This window comes from Pezoporus wallicus, unplaced genomic scaffold, assembly GCF_028554395.1.
Source record: "Pezoporus wallicus isolate ANWC-B61680 ecotype Strahan unplaced genomic scaffold, APGP_CSIRO_Pwel_v1 contig_3710, whole genome shotgun sequence".
Classification (NCBI taxonomy): domain Eukaryota; kingdom Metazoa; phylum Chordata; class Aves; order Psittaciformes; family Psittacidae; genus Pezoporus; species Pezoporus wallicus.
Window position 1 is genome coordinate 4,134,114 of NW_026640315.1, and position 20,267 is coordinate 4,154,380.

The following is a 20,267-nucleotide window of genomic DNA, read 5'->3' on the forward strand; positions in this document are numbered from 1 at the left end:
GGGACACCCCGGGTGCTGGTGGGGGACCGGGTGTGCTTCAAAAGTCATCAGGTTCTCCTGTGCTCTGCTGCTGCTTTGCTTGCCAGGCAGGCGTGAAAATGTGAAAGAATGTGGAAAATGTGAAAATGATCAGGCTGGCCCCAAGATTTGTAAACTTCTGGTTAATGTGTAATGAATACATGACAGATACTCCCAGTGCAGGGTGGCCGCTCCATGGTGGTACAGCCGGTGGCATCCCGGAGCGAGGAGGCATCTCCCATCCTCAGCCCTGCGGCCAGCCTGAGCAGGCTTTGGGACTTGTCTAAACTGGTTTATCTGGTTCTGACTTATCCTTGTCCGTCTGTGAAGCACCTTGTTTGCCTTGCAGAAATGCGCTTTGTGTTATTTGTTTAGGTTTGGTTTCATTCCTCCCTGATGCTATGAAACCCAAGTTCACAGTGCCCAGCCGGAGCGATGCCGGTGCTTGCAGCCCAGGGCCGGTTTTCCAAGGCTTTTGCCTTGGTTCCTGGCTGGGATTCTGCCCAGGGAGCATCAGCACCGGTGCAGTGTTTCCTGCTTGGCACCAAGTGAGGTGCCGCAATACCCGTGTTCCATCCGTAGTCTGCCTGGGGAAATCTCTTCTGAGTCACTTGTTCTCTTTGCAGAGGTGGTGGATCAGAGCTGCATTTACAAAGGTATGGGGGAGCAGAGATGCTGGTGTAGTGGTGACGGACACTGGGGCTTATTCCAGGGATGTTCCCAACAACTGAGCTGGCACAGCCTGGTCTCGTCCAGGAGCTGGAGATGGGAAGGGTCAGAGTGGTGCCTCTGCCAAGGAGTTAGAAGGGAGCACCCTGCAGTTGATGCCAGCCCTCAAGCTCTGCTGGGTTTGGACATGCTGTGCATGAGGAGGGTTCTGCAGGAACACAGCAAGAGCTGTACCAGCACGTCCCGCTTTCCAGGGGCCGTGTTCCCTTCAAATGGCCTCTGAGCGTCAGAGATCAAGAAGTTTTGTCTGATGCTAATGCATAAATTTCAGCCCTGGATGACTTTCAATGTAATTTAGAGAGAAGAGAGTGTCCTTTGCAGATGGTTTTGGTTGTTTTTATTAGGAGGTCATCCTGGAGCTCCTCTCCAATGGAAAGGGAAAGGGCAGAGGTTTGTGAGTGAACGTGGGTTCAGCTCCCTTGGGGTTTTCTTGTTTTCTGTGCATGGCTGCAGGTGCTGATGGGGTCCCTGTCATGGGATGGGGTCCGGCATGATTCTGCATAGAGAATCCCACCCCATCCCACCCCTGTTAGTCAATGTACCCAGAGCTTCAAGGCCCTCGGATGGGAGTTTATAAACTGACGCTCTGGGATATGAATTATGAGTGGAGCCACGTCCTGATCACTGCAGTGTTACACTGACAGTCCTGAAGCCGCTGATCTGAGTGACAGCACAGAGCTTTCAGCGATGTGGGCAGAGAAACCTGGGGATAATTTCCTTTGCCAGCCTTAAGGAATGAGCTTCAGGAGCTTGTCAGTTATTACAGGTGAAGGCAAGGTTCTGAGCAGTCCCCATGTGGTGCTGTGCAGCTTCAAGGGCAAAGTCTCAGTATATGGGTACCGAGTTCTGCCCTGGGCTGGGTACAGGAGCACCAGCAGGTTCTGATGGGGTCTTGTTCCTATTGCACAGGGACTGCTGCAGCCATGCAAGGGGAAGGATGCACCGACAGTCACCAGCAGAGCCACAGCAGTTACTTATCCACCTAAAGCAAGAGAAGACGGTGCTTCCATGAACTGAGGAGCACAGCCTGCAGGGAAGAGCCGTGTGTGGGACACAAACACAGGGAGAGGAGCTGCTGCTGCAGATCGGGCGCGCTTCTGGAGGGGGAAACACCGCTTGGGTTTGGTGTCTAATTAGATATTTACCAGGAAGGAAGGGGAGTTAAAAATAGGGTGACAGTGACTTCAAAGGCTGGTTTTGACTTCTAAGAATAACACCTTTGCTAGCACCGATTGCAGGAACATCAGCTGGTGTGAAAGACACAGGAGATGCTGCAGCTCCGTCTGTAGCCAAGGCATCAAATCCAGACCTCCAGACCCTGGCCTGGCCTCATAGAAGCATCCGAGGAGGAGACGTGTGCATCCCTGCACCTGTGGGGCAACTGCATCCACAGGGACACAGCAGAGGGACTTAGGGGAAGACAAAGCCACCGGTGCCCCAAGTGATGTTTGGCACCATGGGCACCCCATGGGCAGTGCTGGTGCTGGCTGTGGCACTGATGGGACTCTGGGCTCCCTGTGCCACATACAAGCAGCCCAACTTCATCGTCATCCTGGCAGATGATGTGGGCTGGGGGGATCTGGGGGCCAACTGGGCAGAGACGAAGGAGACCCCACATTTGGATGAGTTGGCTGCTGAAGGGACAAGGTAACGTCTGTCCCCCCTCCCTGGTTCTCTCCCAAGCATCCCTGGTTAACCTGTCAAGCAGCAAAGGGGAATTCACTCCTGTGGGACTGGCAGGCAAAGGGATTTCATTGCCATGGTTTTGGGTGCATGGGGAGGGCAGCGACAGAGTGGTACCCATGGTACCTCATGGTATCTTGGGGAGCATGGGTCCATCCATCTCCACTGGGACCGGCGAGCATCATCCCCTGCTCCAGACCTTCATCCCTGGGGATGCAAGCAGGGGAGCAGGGAGGGACAGGGCAGGGTTGAACCATGCAGGGGCTTGTGAATGAAGGGTCCTTCCCTTTTCCAGGTTCGTGGATTTCCACTCGGCTGCATCCACGTGCTCCCCATCCCGCGCCTCGCTGCTCACTGGACGCCTTGGCGCACGCAATGGAGTGACCCACAACTTCGCTGTCACGTCAGTTGGTGGCCTCCCCCTGAATGAGACCACCCTGGCCGAGGTCCTGCAGGGGGCCGGGTACAGCACGGGGGCCATAGGTAACACCAGTCATGAGGGGCATCTGGGGTGGGAGACAGGAGGGGGAGGAAGATGCTCGTGTCTATCCCTTGTGGAGGAGGGACTGCAGGTAGTTAGGTGCAACGCTGGCCATTCCAGGGAAGTCTAAAGGATCATGTTGTTAATTTTCAAACCCATTACCTGAAATTCTGGCCCTTCCCAGTTCTCGGTTGGAGCTCCAAGTGCTTCACCTCACAAGGAATGCGCTGGGTTTTCCTTAGCAAACATGACTGTGCACAGCAGCAATTCCATCCTGCATCCCACGTGGTGCAGCTGGTGCTGATTGGCAGCATAGTGCCAGCGTGGTTGGTGCTGGTGGCCCCATGGCTTAGGGCACCCTCCCATCACTGTGGGTCCCCTCAGCCCATGAAGCCCTTTGTACCTGGCAGAAAAACCCTTGGATTCTCCTTTCCCCCCTAGTTTTTGCAGTTCTCTCTCTTGAATCTGTGCATTCAGTGGGAGTAAGTGTGTGCTGGAGGTCAGAGGATGAAGCTGGTTGTTCTTGAGGGTTAGGAAGTCATCCCCTCTGAGCACAAACACATGAAAGAGTCTTTTAAGGCTGGAAACAGTTGATTTGCACAGGCACGAGATACCTTGTGCATTTCTTGTGGGCTCCTGCAAAGAAAAGAAGGCATTCTGGAAACGCAGCCAGCACAAACAAGGAGCCTTTCTTGTTGCTAGATTAAAGCCCCCAGGGCTGCGGGCACCTCGTGGGTGATGGCTGGTGAAGGCTGTAGCTGTGTTAACCCCTGAAGTGATGTTCTGTGGCTTCCTGCAGGCAAATGGCACCTGGGACACCACGGCCGCCATCACCCCAGCTTCCGCGGTAAGGACTGTGCCAGCAGGATGAGCTGAGCACCCCGTGGTCGCGTTGTCCCCGCTGACACCCTCACTTGCTCCTCAGGCTTTGATTACTACTTCGGGATCCCCTATAGCCACGACATGGGCTGCACAGACACCCCTGGCTACAACCGCCCGCCCTGCCCGCCCTGCCCGCAGCACGGCTCCATTGCCAGGTATGGGACACGAGGGGGTTTGAGTGCTGGCACTGGGATGTGGGTGTTTGCATCCACTGTGCTCACCTCCCCTTATGCTCCATGCACCCAGTTACCCCCTGTGCACCCCACAGAAGGGTGCGGGTCAGGGAGGTGGGTCAGTCCCATGTGCCATGGGGACACACAGCAGCATCATCCCCTTTCTTGTCCCCTCCTTGGCTCTCTGTAAAGCCAGGAGAGCATCCAGGCTCCATGCCTGATCCCACACTGGTCCCTCCCCCAGTGATGAGTGTGAGGGGTTTCTTCCCAGCAGGGTGGCAAGGAAGGATTGTTACATGGAGGTCGCCCTTCCTCTCTTTGAGAACACCACCATCATCCAGCAGCCTGTCAACCTCAGCAGCCTGGCACAGCGCTACGCGGAGGAGGCCACACGGTTCATCCATAGGGCAAGGTAAGATGTCACCAGCCATACCAGGGAATGAGTGATGCTCGGTGGTTCTTTGGGAGCAGATCTGGGTTTTCCATGGCTTGGCTTCCCAGCCTGCTGGAGAAGCCACTGAGGCTGTCACTGGTGTCCTGCAGAGTTCACCGTGGAAGCCTTTTGGTGCACCTCCTCTGAAGGGGTGATGTGTTTTTAAAGCCACCATTTACAAGGAAGGTCAAAGCCTTTGAGCTGGGCTCAAAGTACTCCTGGGAGTAAAGTGCAATGAGATCCATGTGAGCAGGGATAGAAATGCTTCAGCCCATCCATCCATCCATCCATCCATCCATCCATCCATCCATCCATCCATCCATCCTCCATCCATCCATCCATCCATCCATCCATCCATCCATCCATCCTCCGTCTATCCATCCATCCATCCATCCATCCATCCATCCATCCATCCATCCAACCATCCATCCATCCATCCATCCATCCTCCATCCCTCCATCTTTCAGTGATACAGGGCAAGGTGGCAGCAGGAGACTTCTGCTGAGTGATGAAGATGCCTCTGTGGATGGGGGATGCTGGCAGGGAAGCAGGCACTGAATGTGTACCCATGGCAGCAGGACCAGAACAGCACTAGAGGTGTTTAAATCTGCCCCATATGTGGGGTTTAATCCATTTTGAGGGTAAAGTGCTCTGGGATCTCTGTGCTTCAGGATCTGCCTTTCCCAAGGACACAATGAGCTCGGACAAGCCCTTCCCTAAGGAGCAAAGTGTCTCTTCTCAGAGACAAGGACCCGAAGCCCTGCTGATGGGTTGTGTAATTTTAATCCCTATTATCAGGGATTATGAGCTGTGACTTTGCAGAACGCCTCCCTGCAGCACCAGGAGGGGCAGAGCTTGCAGGCAGCCATGTCCAAGCCTATCCCGCTCCTGCATCCCAGGATAACACAGACCCAGAGAGCGACCAGGGCTGGGGTCCTGCAGGGGTGCTTGGGGAAAGGCTTTTTTAAATGGGACAGGGCAAGGAAATGGCTCCTTATAAGCCTTGGTCCTGTTTTGCACACACAATACCTCTAATTTATCCCTTTGGGTGTCAAGAATCAGCCACACAGTCGGGATTTGTGCCTGTAACAGGGCTGGAGGGTACCCAGGCACCAGTGGTCCCTCCTTCCATGCACACCTCCACCTCCATCCCTCCGGGTTGGGCGGATGCTCTCAGGCTGTGAAACCAAGTGCGTGAGCTCCGGGTTAATAGGAACAACCTTTAAACTCCCAGCAGTATTTGGGGGTTATCTGCGTTCATGGAGAACAGGATTAAGCAGGTGCCTGCCTTTTCTCTCCGTCTCTTTGATGGCTTATTCCAGTTTCCCTCTGCCTGACTCATTCATTACAGGGCAACAAAAGACACGGGGCTTGTCATCTCGGTGTTATTTTAACGAGTCGTGTGCATGTTGGTGATGAGGTTTGGCTCCTCTCGGGATACTCACAGGGTGCAGTGGATGTGGGAGCAAAAGTCAGGGATGTTTGTTGGGAGTTATCAGTTAAATGTTTGCTTAAATTCAGGGAGAATTCTGAAACGTTGAGGCAGGAAGCAAACAGGATGTTCAGGTGAATGAGCAGTCGTGAGTCCCTCTGGATGCTGGAGCGGTGCTCCCGAAGGGAATGAGAACCAAGGGAAGCAGCTTTTCCTGCTCCAGGGTCTCTGGCATCCCTTGGGAAACAGGCATGCCACATCCCGTGGGAAATAGGCATGGCATATCCCATGGGAAATGGAAAGGAGACAGCAGTGATTTGCAAGGAGAGGGCATCAGCATCCCCTGAACCTCAGCATTCTGTATGGTGCTGTGGGGGGACACACAACTCTTCACAGGGCTCCAGCACCACTGGGGAAGGATGCAGCGGCTCCAGCAGGATGGGATTTACTTTTTCCACCCCAGGTGGGTGACGGGTAAAGGAAGGAAATGCCACAGCACACGTCGGAGGGGCCCCAAAAGCTTTCTAGAGGCAGCGATGGGGCGGCCGGAGCTGGGATCCGGCCCCTCCTGCCGCGCGTCATCCCACCCTTCCCCTCGGAGGTCCCTGAGGAAGAGCGGGCCTCGTTGGAGGAGATAAATATAGCTGTAAACAAGAAAACAGGACATGTCCTGGGATGATTGAAACGCAAACAGGCAGCGGGGCAGAACGTGCTGCGCTCCCTGTCCCGGGCTGTGCTCAGGGTCGGTGTGAGCATCCTTCTGCTGCTCATCCTCTGCTGAAACCACTGCGGGGGCCAAGTGCTTGCTGGGCAGTGGAAGGAAGGGCCAGAATGGACTCTGTGAGAGAGGGGAGGGAGGTGGGTGCACCGACATAGGGTATTTGCCTGGTGATTGATATAGAGATGGAGGAAGGGGAGAATCTATTCCAAATGGAAGGACAGTTGGCAGCAGGGAGACAAGGGAGAGGTTTAAGAGGTCTATGCTCGCACTGGGCCAAGCATCCCCACTGCAAGGGGAGCAGGTACCCACAGGGTTTGCTTTTCCCCCTTGGGAGCTGCAGCAGAGGCTGGGGTGGCTGCAGTGCTCCCAGGAGGAAGAGCCACTTCTCTGTGTCCCCAGGCTTGTCATTGCCACCACTCTGGTGACCTCCTGCCTCTCCAGCCCATCTGAACATGCTCCCCTTTTCCCCCATGCAGTGACAGCGGACGCCCCTTCTTCCTCTACCTGGCACTAGCCCATATGCATGTCCCTTTGGGGGTCCCCCCTTCGCCCTTTGCCTCGGGCATCTACGGAGCCTCCCTGAGCGAGATGGATGCTCTGGTGGGACGGATAAAGCGGGTCGCTGACAGCCATGGGAAGGGGAACACACTCCTGTGGTTCACAGGTACAGCAGGAAACTGGGCTGCGGTGATGGGGGGCAATGCTGGGGTGTGTGTGCTTGGGTGGCAGGGGCAGGATGTGTTTGTCCCCTGCCTGGGGCCATCGCATTGCAGGGGGATGCTGTAGCCACTCAGCCGGGTCCCCATCCCGCCACCCCCTTGGGCTGCAGGGCTGGGCCTAATTAAACCACAAATCCTCATTTATTAAGAAGCCCAAATCCGCTCTGGCTGAGCAGCTCCTAATGAGGATGTCTCGCTCCTGCTCCTGACGACAGGAACCGCTCTGCTGCTCATTAACACCCAGAGCTGGTGGCAACCCTGTCCCCCCTCCCTATGCCCCAGCTCCACTCCAGCCCCTCACCTAGGGCTTGGGCAGCCCTGGCTCTTGAGAATGAACTGCTAGATAGGAAAGTAAATGAACCCATGGCATGGGAAAATCTCACAGGAAGTGGATGGAGTGTCACTCGTCCTCACCCATTCCCATTGCAGAGCTGTTTCCTCTCTGGTCCTGGTGTTGCTCATAGGGATGCTTCTTTCTCTTGCAGGTGACAATGGCCCTTGGGCACAGAAGTGTGAGCTGGCTGGACGCCTGGGGCCATTCATAGGGGCCTGGCAACAGCAGAGAGGTAACCTGGCAGTGTGGCTGGGGCTCCCTGTCCACATGGATGCTGCTCCACAAAACCCCTCATTGCCCAATACAGGAGCAGTTCAGCCCCTAGCCCTTCTTCTGACTGACACCCCAGAAGACACACCAGATTGTCCTCAACACATATATATTCTTATATATATGTTCTTGTCATTCAAGTAGTCAAGTTTTCCCCTAAAACTGCTTCTAGGGAGGCTCATACCCTTCAGTCCCTGTTAACCCAGAGCTTGAGGTGAGTGATTGCTGGTTTTGGAGCTGGGATGCTCTCACTGCCCAAGCACCAGGATCTCTCAGCCCCCTTCCCGCATCCCATCCTGGCTGCCCTCCAGTACCGCCAGCCTTTGCTTTCCTTTCTCTTCACCATTTTATTGCTTCATATGTATATATAATATATATATATATATATGCAGTTTTTCCCCTTGCCTTTCCTCCTCTTCCGGCCAAGCCATCTGCTCAGCGGGCTGGTCTCAGCCAGAGGCACGCATGAGTCAGGCGCTTCCCACTTCTGCTCGTGTTACGCAGTGTAAACGCGCGCCCGGCTCCGTTCCCCTCGGCTCAGGGTCAGCAGGGAGGGAGCCTCCTTCCTCCTCCGCTTCCTGACACCCAGGCGATGCAGCCGTGGCCACTTCCCTGGGCAGACGCAGCCGCCGCGCTGGATCCCATTCCCAGAACCTTTTTCCTTCAGCTGTTCCCGGGATGAAATCCTAACCTTAGGGTTTTTTTTTCCTTAGTAAACAAACCCTGCTGATGACCTGGGTTGCTCTTGAGCAACCAACAGTCACAAGCTGGAGCAGATGGTACAAGCAGTCCAGCGTTCAGGAACAAAGCTGGGAAAACATGGCCCTTTTCCAGCCTCTCGCTGCCCTGCGAGAGCCCCTTGGCTGTGGCTGGCAGGGCACTGGAGCTGGCTGTAAATACCAATGGGGAGGGATGGCTTCTGAAGTCCCTCTGGCTGTTGTATGGGTGTTTTGAAAGCCAGCTCCGTGTCAGTGCTGCTGCTGGTGGGTCTGACACTGCAACACCGTGTTGGGTGCTGGGGGATGCTCAGTCACTGCATCCCAAGGGGAAAAGCCCCCTGGAGAGCAGGCGAGGACGGGCTGCTCTGCATTCTATATGTTCCACATAGCTTATACATATCTCATAGCTTGGCGTTTCCTTTAGGGTCCAACCCAAATTCCAGGAATGTTTTGCATTGATTCCGAATGGTCACTGGAGCTGGGAGAGAGCAGCACGTCCATGTGTGCTGCCCCTTGCTCCGGCTGGGAAGGTTCCCATAGCCCCCAGCCCATCCCAAAACCCCATCTCCCACCTTAGGGACAAAATGCCAGCTAAGGGGGTGCTGGAATGGAGAAGTTTTGGGGGATGTGGTGCTCTGTGTGTTTTGAGGCAGGTTTGGGAGGGTCCAGACGTGGTGTCCCTGCACTGAGGACTTGTGGGAGCGGGAGCAGGACCAGGGCTTTCATCCAGCACGGGAATGCTCAGTTCAGCTTTCAATACAGCTGTCTTGCAATGAGGTATTTAATGTACGTGCAGAGATGGGGACTGATATTAACTGCTGTAATTGCTATAACTTCCTGTGGTGTCTGAAGGCAGGGGAGGCACCTCACTCGCTTAAGCCACACGTGGTGCATGTTAGAAGCTCTATTACATTTCCAGTAGCCGCAAGAAATCCCGGTGCTGGCTGTGTCCCACTGCTCCAGGCCCAAAAGAGATGTTCATTAGGGTTAGAACACCTAAAGTCTGGGTGAGGAATGGGAAAGATTGGGATGTGCAGCAGGACGGGCAGCAGGGTCAGGAAGCTTTTCCCTGGACTATTCCCAGCGCTGCTGGCACCGCAGCATCGATGCTCTAGGAACATCAGCGCGGGAGTGCGAGATCAGCCCAGGTGCCCATAGCACCAGGCAGTGACTCCTAAGGAGGCCCGGCCAGGCTGGGAATGGGCACAGGGACACAGAGGAGCAAAGGGACGTCGTCGCCTCTCTCTTGGCTCTGCCCGGAGGAAATGGCTTTGGGCGCGCGCCGTTGCCATGTGCACGCTGAAAGGCGGGTGGACAAAGGCTCTGCCTGGGAAGTTTGCTCCGTGAATCGGGTTGGGATGTTCTGTTTGCCCCATTCCCAGCCCCTTCCCCCCGCAACTGCCTGGGGCCCTTTGGGCTATGGCCAAAGCAGAGGCTCTCTGGCACCCTTACACCAGTTTGGGTGGTCAGTACTCCTATTTCAATGCTCAGCATCCTCGTTTTCTTGCTCGGTTCCCCCATTTCATTGCTCAGCATCTCAATGGAGGAAAGCACTGGGCAGCTTCCCCATGCCATACATCTCAAACCCAAAGGCAGAGCAGTTTTGGGTGATGACGGGGAAACAACAGGGTGATTAACCCTCAGCAGGATAGTGGTTTTAATGAAGCAGGTTTCCAGCAGGCTGGGGGGGCTGTTGGTGCTCTACCACACAGAGGGCACCTACAAGAGCTGTTGAATCCCCTGGCATAAACTGCTCCATATTCCCACCTGACACTGGAAGTGGATGGAAATGTGGCTGCCATGTCAGTTGGCTGCATTTCTCATCACTACTGGACAAACACAAAGCATACCAAAACGGGCCCCCTTTCCTTTCCCTTTCCCTATTTCCTATTCCTATTTCTTATATTCCTTTTTCCTTTCCCTTTCCCTATTTACAGGGAGAACCCTGTAACTCCTCTCCCTCCCCTCACCCTCTACGGCGAAATCTTCCTCCTTTGGGGTCATTTACTCCATCTCTGCCTCAGAGTAGCTCCTTTCCCAGGGAAGCTCCTGGGTTTTCCCATCACCTCCTGAGTAGCAGGATGCTGAGCGCTGCCCTTTTCTCTTGCAGGTGGGAGCTCAGCAAAGCAAACAACCTGGGAAGGAGGGCACCGCGTCCCAGCACTGGTGTATTGGCCTGGCCACGTCCCTGCCAAGCGGACGAGCCGTGCCCTGCTCAGGTAAGAGCCCCATTGGGAAGGTCCCCACACCGGGACCTAGGTGATGACCTGGATTTTGGCTGCATCAGCTGCTTGTGCTGGTTACTGCCAGCCTTGTGCCAGGCTCTGTGCTTTTGTCCTCTCGCAAGCCTGTAAGACTTTAATGCTTCAGCAAAGAGTTGAAAGAGCTTTTTGTGCGGCCGTGGATTGGCGTTGGGCTCCCGGTGCCTCCCGGCCACGGTGGCCGAGTGCCTCCCGATAATTAAAAGATGACGATGTTCCCTCTCCCCACCAAGAAGCAGGCTCAGGCTTTGTGGTTTGTGAATGACTTTATGTGGAGGAGGGTGCGGTTGTGGGAAAGGCTGGATGGAGCAATGGAGCTTGCAGTCAGTGCAGGATGCGGCAGGGATGGGAGCAGAGGGGAAGGGATGCAGCCTCCTGCTCCTGGCCTCCCTGGAATGGATGGCATAGAGGGGCCATTAATGCAGCTGTGTTGCACCTCTGCATGCAGCAATTTGCCCCTCTTCCTGCACCAATTGCATCATTCCCTTGCAGCACTTCTATCCCTCTTTACAGCCCTCCCTTGCAGCAAATGCAGTGGGAATGGGGGGGGCACAGCTAGAGGCAGTGTGGGGCGACGCTCTGTGCCCTTTTGGCTCTTGGAGCAGCAAAGGTGGAGATCAGGATGGTGGGGCCAAGGATTGATGAATGTTGGGAAAGAGTGTTCCAGCTGCTGGGAGCTGGTCCTGACTGGTGGCCCCTGGAGGCGTTGGGTGTTTCTAAGGTCCATGAGATAAGCTGGAGCCATTTACTCCTTATATGGCCTGAGGGCAGCTCTGGGAGATGGGGTTTTGCAAGTGGGGGAAGGTTGGATCATAAGCTGAGGTCTGGTGGAGGGGATGGGGAGCTCACAGCACCCATTGGGTGTCACCTCCAAACCCTTCCGTGGTGGGTGGTGAATTGACCTCTGGAACATGGGGCAGAGCTGCCAACCCACTTGGACAGTGCAGAACCAGTGCCTGTCCCCATCCCCTGTCCCAAAAAGCCTCTTGCAGCCATGCGCCAAGCCCAGCCATTCCCTTTATCTCCTCACCCTTATATCCTGCATTTCCCAGCTCCAGCCCCGCAGGTTGGACAGCTGGAATCCATAAACCTGCTGCAGCACGGGCTGTGCTGCACGTTGGGTGCTTGGAAAGTGGCTCTGTAGCTCCCCAGGAGTCACAGTGCACCCAGTGTCCTCCATGGCACAGCATTGCCATGGGGCCATGCCCAGGTGGTGCAAGATGATGCCAGCTCCTGTTTGGGAAGCAGCCTGGGAGCACGAGCGATGGCTCCTGCTCAGAAAGTTGTCACCATTGTGGTCCCAACCATGGCTTGAATTCTTGGACAGGGAATGCAGAGGGACATGGAGGGATCATAGAATCAGAGTGGTTTGGGTTAGAGGGACCTTAAAGCTCCTCCAGCTCCAACCCTTGCCACGGGCAGGGACACCTTCCACTAGAGCAGCTTGCTCCAAGCCCCTGTGTCCAACCTGGCCTTGAACACTGCCAGGGATGGGGCAGCCACAGCTTCTCTGGGCACCCTGTGCCAGCGCCTCAGCACCCTCACAGGGAAGAGCTTCTGCCTCAGAGCTCATCTCGGTCTCCCCTCTGGCAGGTTAAAGCCATTCCCCTTGGCCTGTCCCTACAGGCCCTTGTCCAAAGCCCCTCTCCAGGTTTCCTATAGCCCCTTTAGGCACTCAGAGCTGCTCTAAGGTCTCCCTGGGGCTGAACAAGCCCAACTGTCTGAGGGATGTGAAAGGCAGGGACTGCTCAGTGCTCATAGCATGCCAAGGCATGTGGCTTTCCTCTGCTCTTAGGCACCCCTCAAAGAACAAGCATGTGAAATAGGGCGGTTGGAGATTCATCCCTCCAGCTGATGGAAGACCAAGAACCTGGGATAAAGGGAATAAAATCAGTGCACAGACACAGCTGGGAGACCTCCGCATGCGAGGAGGGACCTCTGTGTGGTGGGGTCCCTCGGGAAGGGCAGGATCTGGGCTAGGGCAGGCGTTAACTCCCTGCAGGAGCCTCCTTCTGCCCCTGAGGTTATGAAAACGCTGACACCGGGTCTGGAGAAGCGCCTGGCCAGGGCTGTGCCTCTCCCAGCATCGCTTTGGTACAGGGAGCGGAGGGGTGAGTGCGGGTGAGCGTGCCCTGGGGCCAGCACTGATGCAATGCCCTGGACCTGCACCTGCACGCTGGTTTCTGCAGGGAACTGCCTCGTCAGCCCTTTGAAATCACGGTTAATTGTCGGAGCCGCGCTGCTGCCCTTCCCTGTCCCGACCCAAAGTAGGGCATGGAAGAAATAGGTCAGTGGGGTGGTGGAGGAGCGAATTGCACCAGCGTGGCTGGGCAGGTTGGGCAGGCGGGGATGTGTGTGGGCACTGCTGGTTCAGCTGCCTGCTGCTGCCTGCTGCTGCCTGCAGCTCCTCACTGCCGGGCAGGGCAGCGTTAGTGCCAGGGATGCTCATCCCAGCTCAGCCCTCGGGCAGTGGGCAGGGAGCTGCCTGTCCCTGGCTGCTCCCAAACCCTTTTCCCTCCATGCTCAGGGTTGTAGCAGAATCGGAGTGAGATTTAAGCCTTTCTTGGCCAGGGCAGGGGTTGGCAGCGTGGCTTCCCCTCTTCCTGCACACACGGCTTCAGGATGTGCCTTCTGCTGGAGTGTTTGATGCTGACTTTGACCAAAATCTGATCTTTTTCATGCCTCTTCCCATTGGTTCTATCTGCCCATGGCCAGGGGGATCTTCACCCACGATTGCTCGTAATTATGTTCTCCCACCTCTGTTTCTAGCAGTCCCACCCCATGGGTTGAGGCTCCTTGGTCCGCACGCACCATGCCGAGGGCCAGATGCTGATGGTGCTGAGCACCCTGGGGCCAGCACACGCTGACCATGGCCTGCCCTAGTCTGTCATTTGGGTGTCCCTGGGCTGACCTCGGCGAGGTGCTGGCTGGGATGTGCCCTGCCTTGGGCCCAGCAGGGAGCCAGAATTCCTTCGGCTCCGCGAGCGCCGTACTGGGGCTGCCGCTCTGCAGTGTTTGTGCTTATTGTTCTCTCCGTCTCTTAGCAGCTAAATGGAAACTCATTGAATGGGGGCCCTTATCCCAAGTTCTTTCCTCTCTCTGCTCACGGAGGCACCAGCGCACACCGGGCAGGACAAATGCAGTGGCAGGACCACAGCAGCACCCTGAGGTCCCCAAGTTGAGGGATCTGGGGCTTTCACACCCTTCAGCTACTGGGGCAAGCAACAGACACCCCCCCTCCCCGAGCTGCTGGCACGAGGGGTTTGCAGCCAAAGGGATACAGGCTGAGTCCCCGTTGGATGCTCAGCACAGGGATTAGGGCTGCATCACTGTTGGATGCTCAGCACCAGCTCATCATCCCCATGCCATGGGGATGGCAGTGCTGGGATGTGGCACTTGGCCATGCTGATGTGCCCTGGCCCATCGGACACCCCTGGTGTGTGTGGCTTTGCTTTAGAGGTGTGGAGTCACCCTGTGTCTATGAGAGGGAGGGATGTGCTCATGCGGTGGTGATGAGATGGACACTTGCACATCACAGCAGGATGGGGCCGAGGGTCGGACATGGGGGGCTGTGAGCATCCTGTCCCACCACAGCAATGACTGCGCTCAACCTCCGTGCCATGGGGATGTGCAGGATAGTGAGGAATTGCCACATCCAGGCTCCATCCCCAGAGCCACACGCAGCAGGTGGGAAAGCAGAGACTGTCCCTCTGCATCCCCTTGGAGCCAGAGGGATACAGCATCACCCACTCCTTCCCTGCATCCCTCCATATCGGGAAGCGACCGATGCTGAGCCCTGAGTGCTGGGTTTGTGACTGAGGCCCCTGACGAACTGGGGAGGTGAAAATGCTGACGGGTGCACACAGAACAGCACCGCTCTCATGTCCCACCCTGCCTCCTCGGCTCGTGCAGAAGCGAGACTGCATGCTCGAGCGCATTTAACTGGGACATGGGATCTGCTGCCATTGGCATCAAAAGTCCCTGTGCCAGTGCTTTCTCCGGAGGATGACCCCACTGCTGTCCCATAGGGACACAGGGGGGGATATGGGGACAAGGAGGGGCTGCTCCTGCCCTGTGGGTGTGGGATTTGCTGGGCACAGGGAGCAGCAGATCCTGGCTGAACCCGCAGCACCTGGCGAGCAGCTGGCGCGGGGCGGGAGGTGAGTGATGTGAGTGCTGCCAGGGCCCAGCGCTGCTCGGAGCCGGGTTTAACCTCTTCTGCTCTTGGGATGGGTGCTGAGAAGCTGCTTCCCCCCAGAGCACTCCCTTACTACAGTGCATTGAGTGCCATGGGGTGGGTTGGGAGGATGCTGTGGGGATCTTTGGTCCTTGCTCTGATGGTGCCCCCTCTTTCCGCAGCGCTCTGGACATCTTCCCCACGCTGGTGGCTCTGGCTGGGGCGGCCCTTCCCCCGGACAGGCGCTTTGATGGCTTGGATGTGTCCCCGGTGCTCTTTGGGTGGTCGGATGTGGGGCACAAGGTAAGGCAGAGACACCCCATAGTGCCATCCCACTCCTGACAATAGATCCCATCACCTCTGAGCTCACATGGGGATGGAAAGGTGATGTGCTGGGTCATGGGAGCATCATCCCCTTGGCTTGGAGGAGGAGGTTGGCCAGACACAGGCAAGTGGGGTACCAAGGCTCAGGGTACCAGGGTAAAAGGGCTTTTGGATTAATCAAGATTTATGCTTTGCTCATAAACCTGGAGTTACAGGTAAGAACAACAGCTGACTGCCTGCCTGTGCCTGCTGTCCCAGGGCTGCCACCCCGGGGGATGCTTGGGCTTGCCTTCACCCAGCAGGTGAATCTATGGGAAAGAGAAGATTCCAGGGGCTCAGACCTGGTTGTGTCCACTTTATTTGTCACATTTTATGTGCGTATAAGGAAGTCCTCCTTCTCCCAGCTCCTTGTTATCACTGATGTTGAAGCGGGGCAGCACACCCTGTACCCTGCTGCTCTGTCCATACAATAGGAGCTGCTGACAGTTTGCAGAACAAGCGGTGATGCTCTTGTCAGGGTGGCACAGGATTGGTGCAGAACCAAAGGAAAAAGGGTAAAAAAAGCAGTGACTTTAATAGCAGCCCCATAGATAAAGCCTGAGTTTGCTTTTCAAGTCCACCCTCCTGCGAGCACCACGAGCCAGCTCCCAACGGGGGTCCTGGATTTGCTTTCTGTGTCCATCAGGGGTTTGGTATTTGCTTCGTATTTATGGAACCCTCCGATGAACAGTGAGGGAAAGCGGGGAAGCGGATGGGATACGGCCAGCAGGCTCTGCTGTGCTCCTCACCATTAACTCTTCTGCTGCGGATGTGGTGGTGGAATGGGGTTTGCCGGGAATGATGGTTTGCTGGGAATGATGGGTTGCTGGGAGCAATGGTTTGCTGGGTGTCAGGACAAAGGGATACGAGCCCGTGCAAGCCATTCCATTGTGTTTCAGACCAAGGAATGAAGTCCTGAGCTGGGATGCACCACCCTGGCTTCCTCAGCATCACCCCAGCCTGGCACTCTTTGGGGTGATTTATGCTGCAATCAGGGGTGAATTAACCCCTGTGGAGCTGGGAGCCACTGGGCACAGCAGGGTTGTTCCTGCCCATCCCGGCAGCATGAGCAGGGCATGGATCCAGAGATGGGGTGACCTTGGGGGACACACACAGAGCACCCACTGGCTCCATCTCCATGTAGTGTTGGGCAACAAGCGCTTGTCCCTACTTCCTCCCCTCTTGGCTTTCATCTCCTGCTTGCAAGCACTAGTAGCAGCCCCCCTCTTTGGTGTTACAGGGTTTTCCTTGTCACAGATCCTCCCCAGAGCAATTCCTGTGCTCATCCTACCCCCCAACAGCCTCTTCCCTAACTGGGATCTCTTGGGATAAACCAGTGTAACCCTGCTCAGTGTCCCTGCTCGCTCTGCACCAGTGCAGCCTGTGATGGGGCTGGGGTGAGACCGAGGTCCTGTCCTGAGCAAGGCTGTTTGCAGTGAAAACAAACACATCCCAGAACGTGTCAAGGGTACGAGTGTCACACAAATAAGCTCTTTCCATGAGCTTCATGGCAGAGGGGGGTGTGCAAACAGCCCAGAGCCCAGACAGGGGTTTTCTGGAGAGAAAAGGCCTTTTTCTCCCTTTCCTATGTTTCTGTTAAAATAACAAAGTCAGGGATCAATAGAGGTGTTGCAGACCTGGGAATGTTCCTTGAAAGGGCTCAATCGAAAGCAGCTCCTTAATGATGCTGTAAATTAGAATAGATTTTCTTAGCATGGGGCTTTGTGAGGCAGGTTTAGGAACGTGCGTGGTGGTGGTGAAGATTTGAGTGCCTTTACACTGAGATGGCGGCGTCCCAGCTGTGCTGCTAAAGGTGTAGGCACAGCTTTAGGGCTGGAAGCAGGATTGGTTCAGTTCCTGGTACCTTCATGGGCCCTTAGTATTTGCTGGTTGCTGCTTTGGAGCCATTTTATTCCAACACAGCGTCAGTGTGAGGGGATTCTGTAGCAGGGGTTCCCCTTGCAGCTTGCACTCCTCCACTTTACAGCCTTCATTTTTAACCCTAAAACATGATTTTTAAACCAAATTCTAGGTGACCTTTTGGTTAATTTACCTGCAATGGAGGGTGATGAAGGAAGCAGAAAGCATTTGGAAATCATCCCGCATCCTGAATCCTGGCATTTTTGGGGGAGGTACCAACCATCCCCCAAGGCGATAGCACAAGGGGCGGTGGATTTAAACTTGAAGAGGGGAAGTTCAGGTTGGATATAAGGCAGAAGCTCTTCCCTGTGAGGGTGCTGAGATGCTGGCACAGGGTGCCCAGAGAAACTGTGGTTGCCCCATCGCTGGCAGTGTTCAAGGACAGAGCCTTGGGTGACATGGTCTAGCGTGAGGTGTCCCTGCCCATGGCAGGGGTTGGAACTGGCTGAGCTTTAAGGTCCTTTCCAACCCAACCCATTCCATGATGCTGTGGACGTGCCGGGCACCTGCTAAGGCATCAGTGCAGGACGAGCGCTGCTCCTGAGCTTGGCCCCTCCATCTGCAGCAGCTGGTTCTCATTTTTAGCACAGTGGAAATTTCTTGAATCACTTTTAAGCTCAATTCCCAGGGAGGAAACCTCGAGTGACTCAGCCCTCGGTGAAGCCATTGGCTCCGCAGCAGATCCTATCTGATGGAGGAGCCTGCCGCACCATCCAGCTCACTTGTCTTCCCACTGCCCTGTGCCAAAGCCGTCGTCCTGCACGGATCAAGTGTCCTAAATACCGAAAGGGAGGGATTTGACCCACCCTTCCCTTCTTCTTCCCTTCCTCCTCAGCCCCATTCCCTGTTGTTAGGGAAGGGAGCGCTCGCACAGCGGGCTGAGTCAGTGGTGGGATGCTGGACCGGGAGCGATGTTCCAGCACCTCACCTACCCATCGCATGAGCTCACCCTCAGCTTGGGGCTTGCTGCTGGCCCCAGGCAGGGATCTGGCTCCCTTAGATGTCCCTGCCATTAACTGAGCTGTGAGCACTGAGGAGATGGGTGTCTCCTCGGCGTGGGGCAGTGGTGGTGACACAGAGAACATCCCGGCTCCAAAATGCTCTGTCCTGCTCTGCTGAAAGCTCCCACACCTTTGTGATCACTTTATTGCAGCGGAATTGGTCTGGGGAGGTGAATTCAGAGGGTCCTGTGTGCAGGGACAGGTTGGCACAGGGAGATGCTGCTGTTTCCCAGTGCCCTTCTGCTGTTCCCCCTCCCTCCAACAACCGAATCTCAGTTGGTTGCTCACAATCCAGGGGTTAAATGGTGTTTAAATATGTGCATGGATGGGATGTGGTGTGTCTGGGTCTCACAGAGCAGTTTTCACTCTGCAAAGAGCTGATGGGCCCTTTTCTGTTCTTCCTGCAGGTTCTGCTCCATCCCAACAGCGGGGCAGGTGGGAAGGATGGTGGGATAGAGGCACTGCGGCTGGCTCAGTACAAGGCCTTTTACACGACAGGTACCGGGGCCTTTTATTGATTGGTTCCTTGCAGATACAGGTGAAAACCAACTCAGGTTAATTCAAGAGCAAACCCAGCGAGGAGTAAATATGCATTCACCTGTGCCCGCACGATGGCTTTGCAGCCTCAGGAGCACGCCTGGACTAGCAGCAGGACCCAGGCTCCCAAAGCTGGCCATGGTGGGATTGGGCCATCATAGATGGATGAGGAGCACCAAGGTGATTGATCCCTGGGCAGTGGGGACTCAGTGTGTTTTCCTCTCACTTCCTCCCTAGGAGGAGCAATGGCTTGCGATGGGAGCATTGGGCCGGCTGAGCATCACCAGCCACCCCTCATTTTCAATCTGGATCGTGATATCCAGGAGCAGGAGCCTTTGGACGTGGCATCCAGAGAGTACGAGGAGGTGCTGCCTGCCATCAGCAGGGCTTACACCCAGGCTCTGGAGGACATTGCAACCGACAACGTCTCCGTTGCAGATTACTCCAAAGACCCCGCTGTGAGTCCGTGCTGTGACCCGCAGCACGTGGCCTGTCGGTGCCACGCACCCGGAGCTCACACAGCCGTGCTGGACCATGGCATGGAGAGAACAACGCGACTGGTGTGTCTCTGAGTGAGTGAGTGCTCCGGGTGCTCCTCTCCTGAGCCTGGTTTCTGTGATCAGGAATGTCATGGCTCCAGGCTGGAGGTTGGCCACTGAGAGGGATGAGGCTGCGGTCCCCTTTGCTCCATGCGATGAAGCAGGGAGGTGAGTTGTGGCTCTGTGTGAGCACACAGAGCAGCCCTCTCACCCCATGGGATAGGGCACTGCTGTACCTGGTGGCTCTGGGCATATGGACAGAGATAGGCTTTTTTGTGAGGCTCTTTAGCTGAGGAAGAGCCAGGTCTTGGATTAGAACTCCCTTCTGGGAGAGCTGGCTTTAGGACAGAATTCCTCTGGGAAATGCACTTGGCTTTCCTCCAGAATGGACCTTACAGGACCTTACTGGTGGGAGCACAACGTTCTCTCCCTTATGGTGCTGAGACCCTCAAGTCCATTGGCTTAAGAGAGAAAATTCCTGGCAGGCACAAGGCATGCTCTAGGAAACAGCACCTACCCCAAGTGAGGTTCATTAATGCGGGTATCTTAAAGACCCAAGTGTAACAAAGAGAGGGTCCTGGGCTCCCCTTAGTGCCACCCTCCTCATGGGCAATGCCAGGGGTGCAGGTGGGGGAAGCAGCTCTTACAGGGCCATTCTGGGCAGATGCAAAGGCAACCTCAAAGGTGCAGCTGAAACCTAAGAACCCACTGGGACTGCCCAGCAGCTGAGAGAGGGTTTTCGGCAGCAATTTTTGGCTCTGATTTACATACCCAGATCTCTCTTTGGACAAGCCATGGACTGGTGTGGACTGGGCTTGGTGCAGGAGCTGCATCAATCACCAGCCCCCCAAACCCACTCACAGCATTAATCAAGA

General features: G+C 55.7%; 1 protein-coding gene across 3 annotated transcripts in view; it reads left to right on the plus strand.

The window, feature by feature from the left end:
* The window catches only part of ARSG (arylsulfatase G), a 44,891-nt gene that overhangs the window by 15,392 nt on the left and 9,232 nt on the right, over positions 1-20,267 (plus strand). For 2 of the 3 annotated variants that reach the window (XM_057418636.1, XM_057418637.1), the window contains exons 2-12: positions 1,657-2,394; positions 2,726-2,913; positions 3,711-3,758; positions 3,837-3,948; positions 4,241-4,378; positions 7,029-7,216; positions 7,757-7,837; positions 10,705-10,813; positions 15,215-15,335; positions 18,724-18,814; positions 19,091-20,247. In XM_057418636.1, the coding sequence (XP_057274619.1) occupies positions 2,192-2,394; positions 2,726-2,913; positions 3,711-3,758; positions 3,837-3,948; positions 4,241-4,378; positions 7,029-7,216; positions 7,757-7,837; positions 10,705-10,813; positions 15,215-15,335; positions 18,724-18,814; positions 19,091-19,425 (1,614 nt within the window). In that variant the 5' untranslated portion in view covers positions 1,657-2,191 and the 3' untranslated portion in view covers positions 19,426-20,247. Of the gene's footprint in view, positions 1-1,656; positions 2,395-2,725; positions 2,914-3,710; positions 3,759-3,836; positions 3,949-4,240; positions 4,379-7,028; positions 7,217-7,756; positions 7,838-10,704; positions 10,814-15,214; positions 15,336-18,723; positions 18,815-19,090; positions 20,248-20,267 lie in introns of those variants that run through there. The other variant, XM_057418638.1, reaches the window with a different exon arrangement.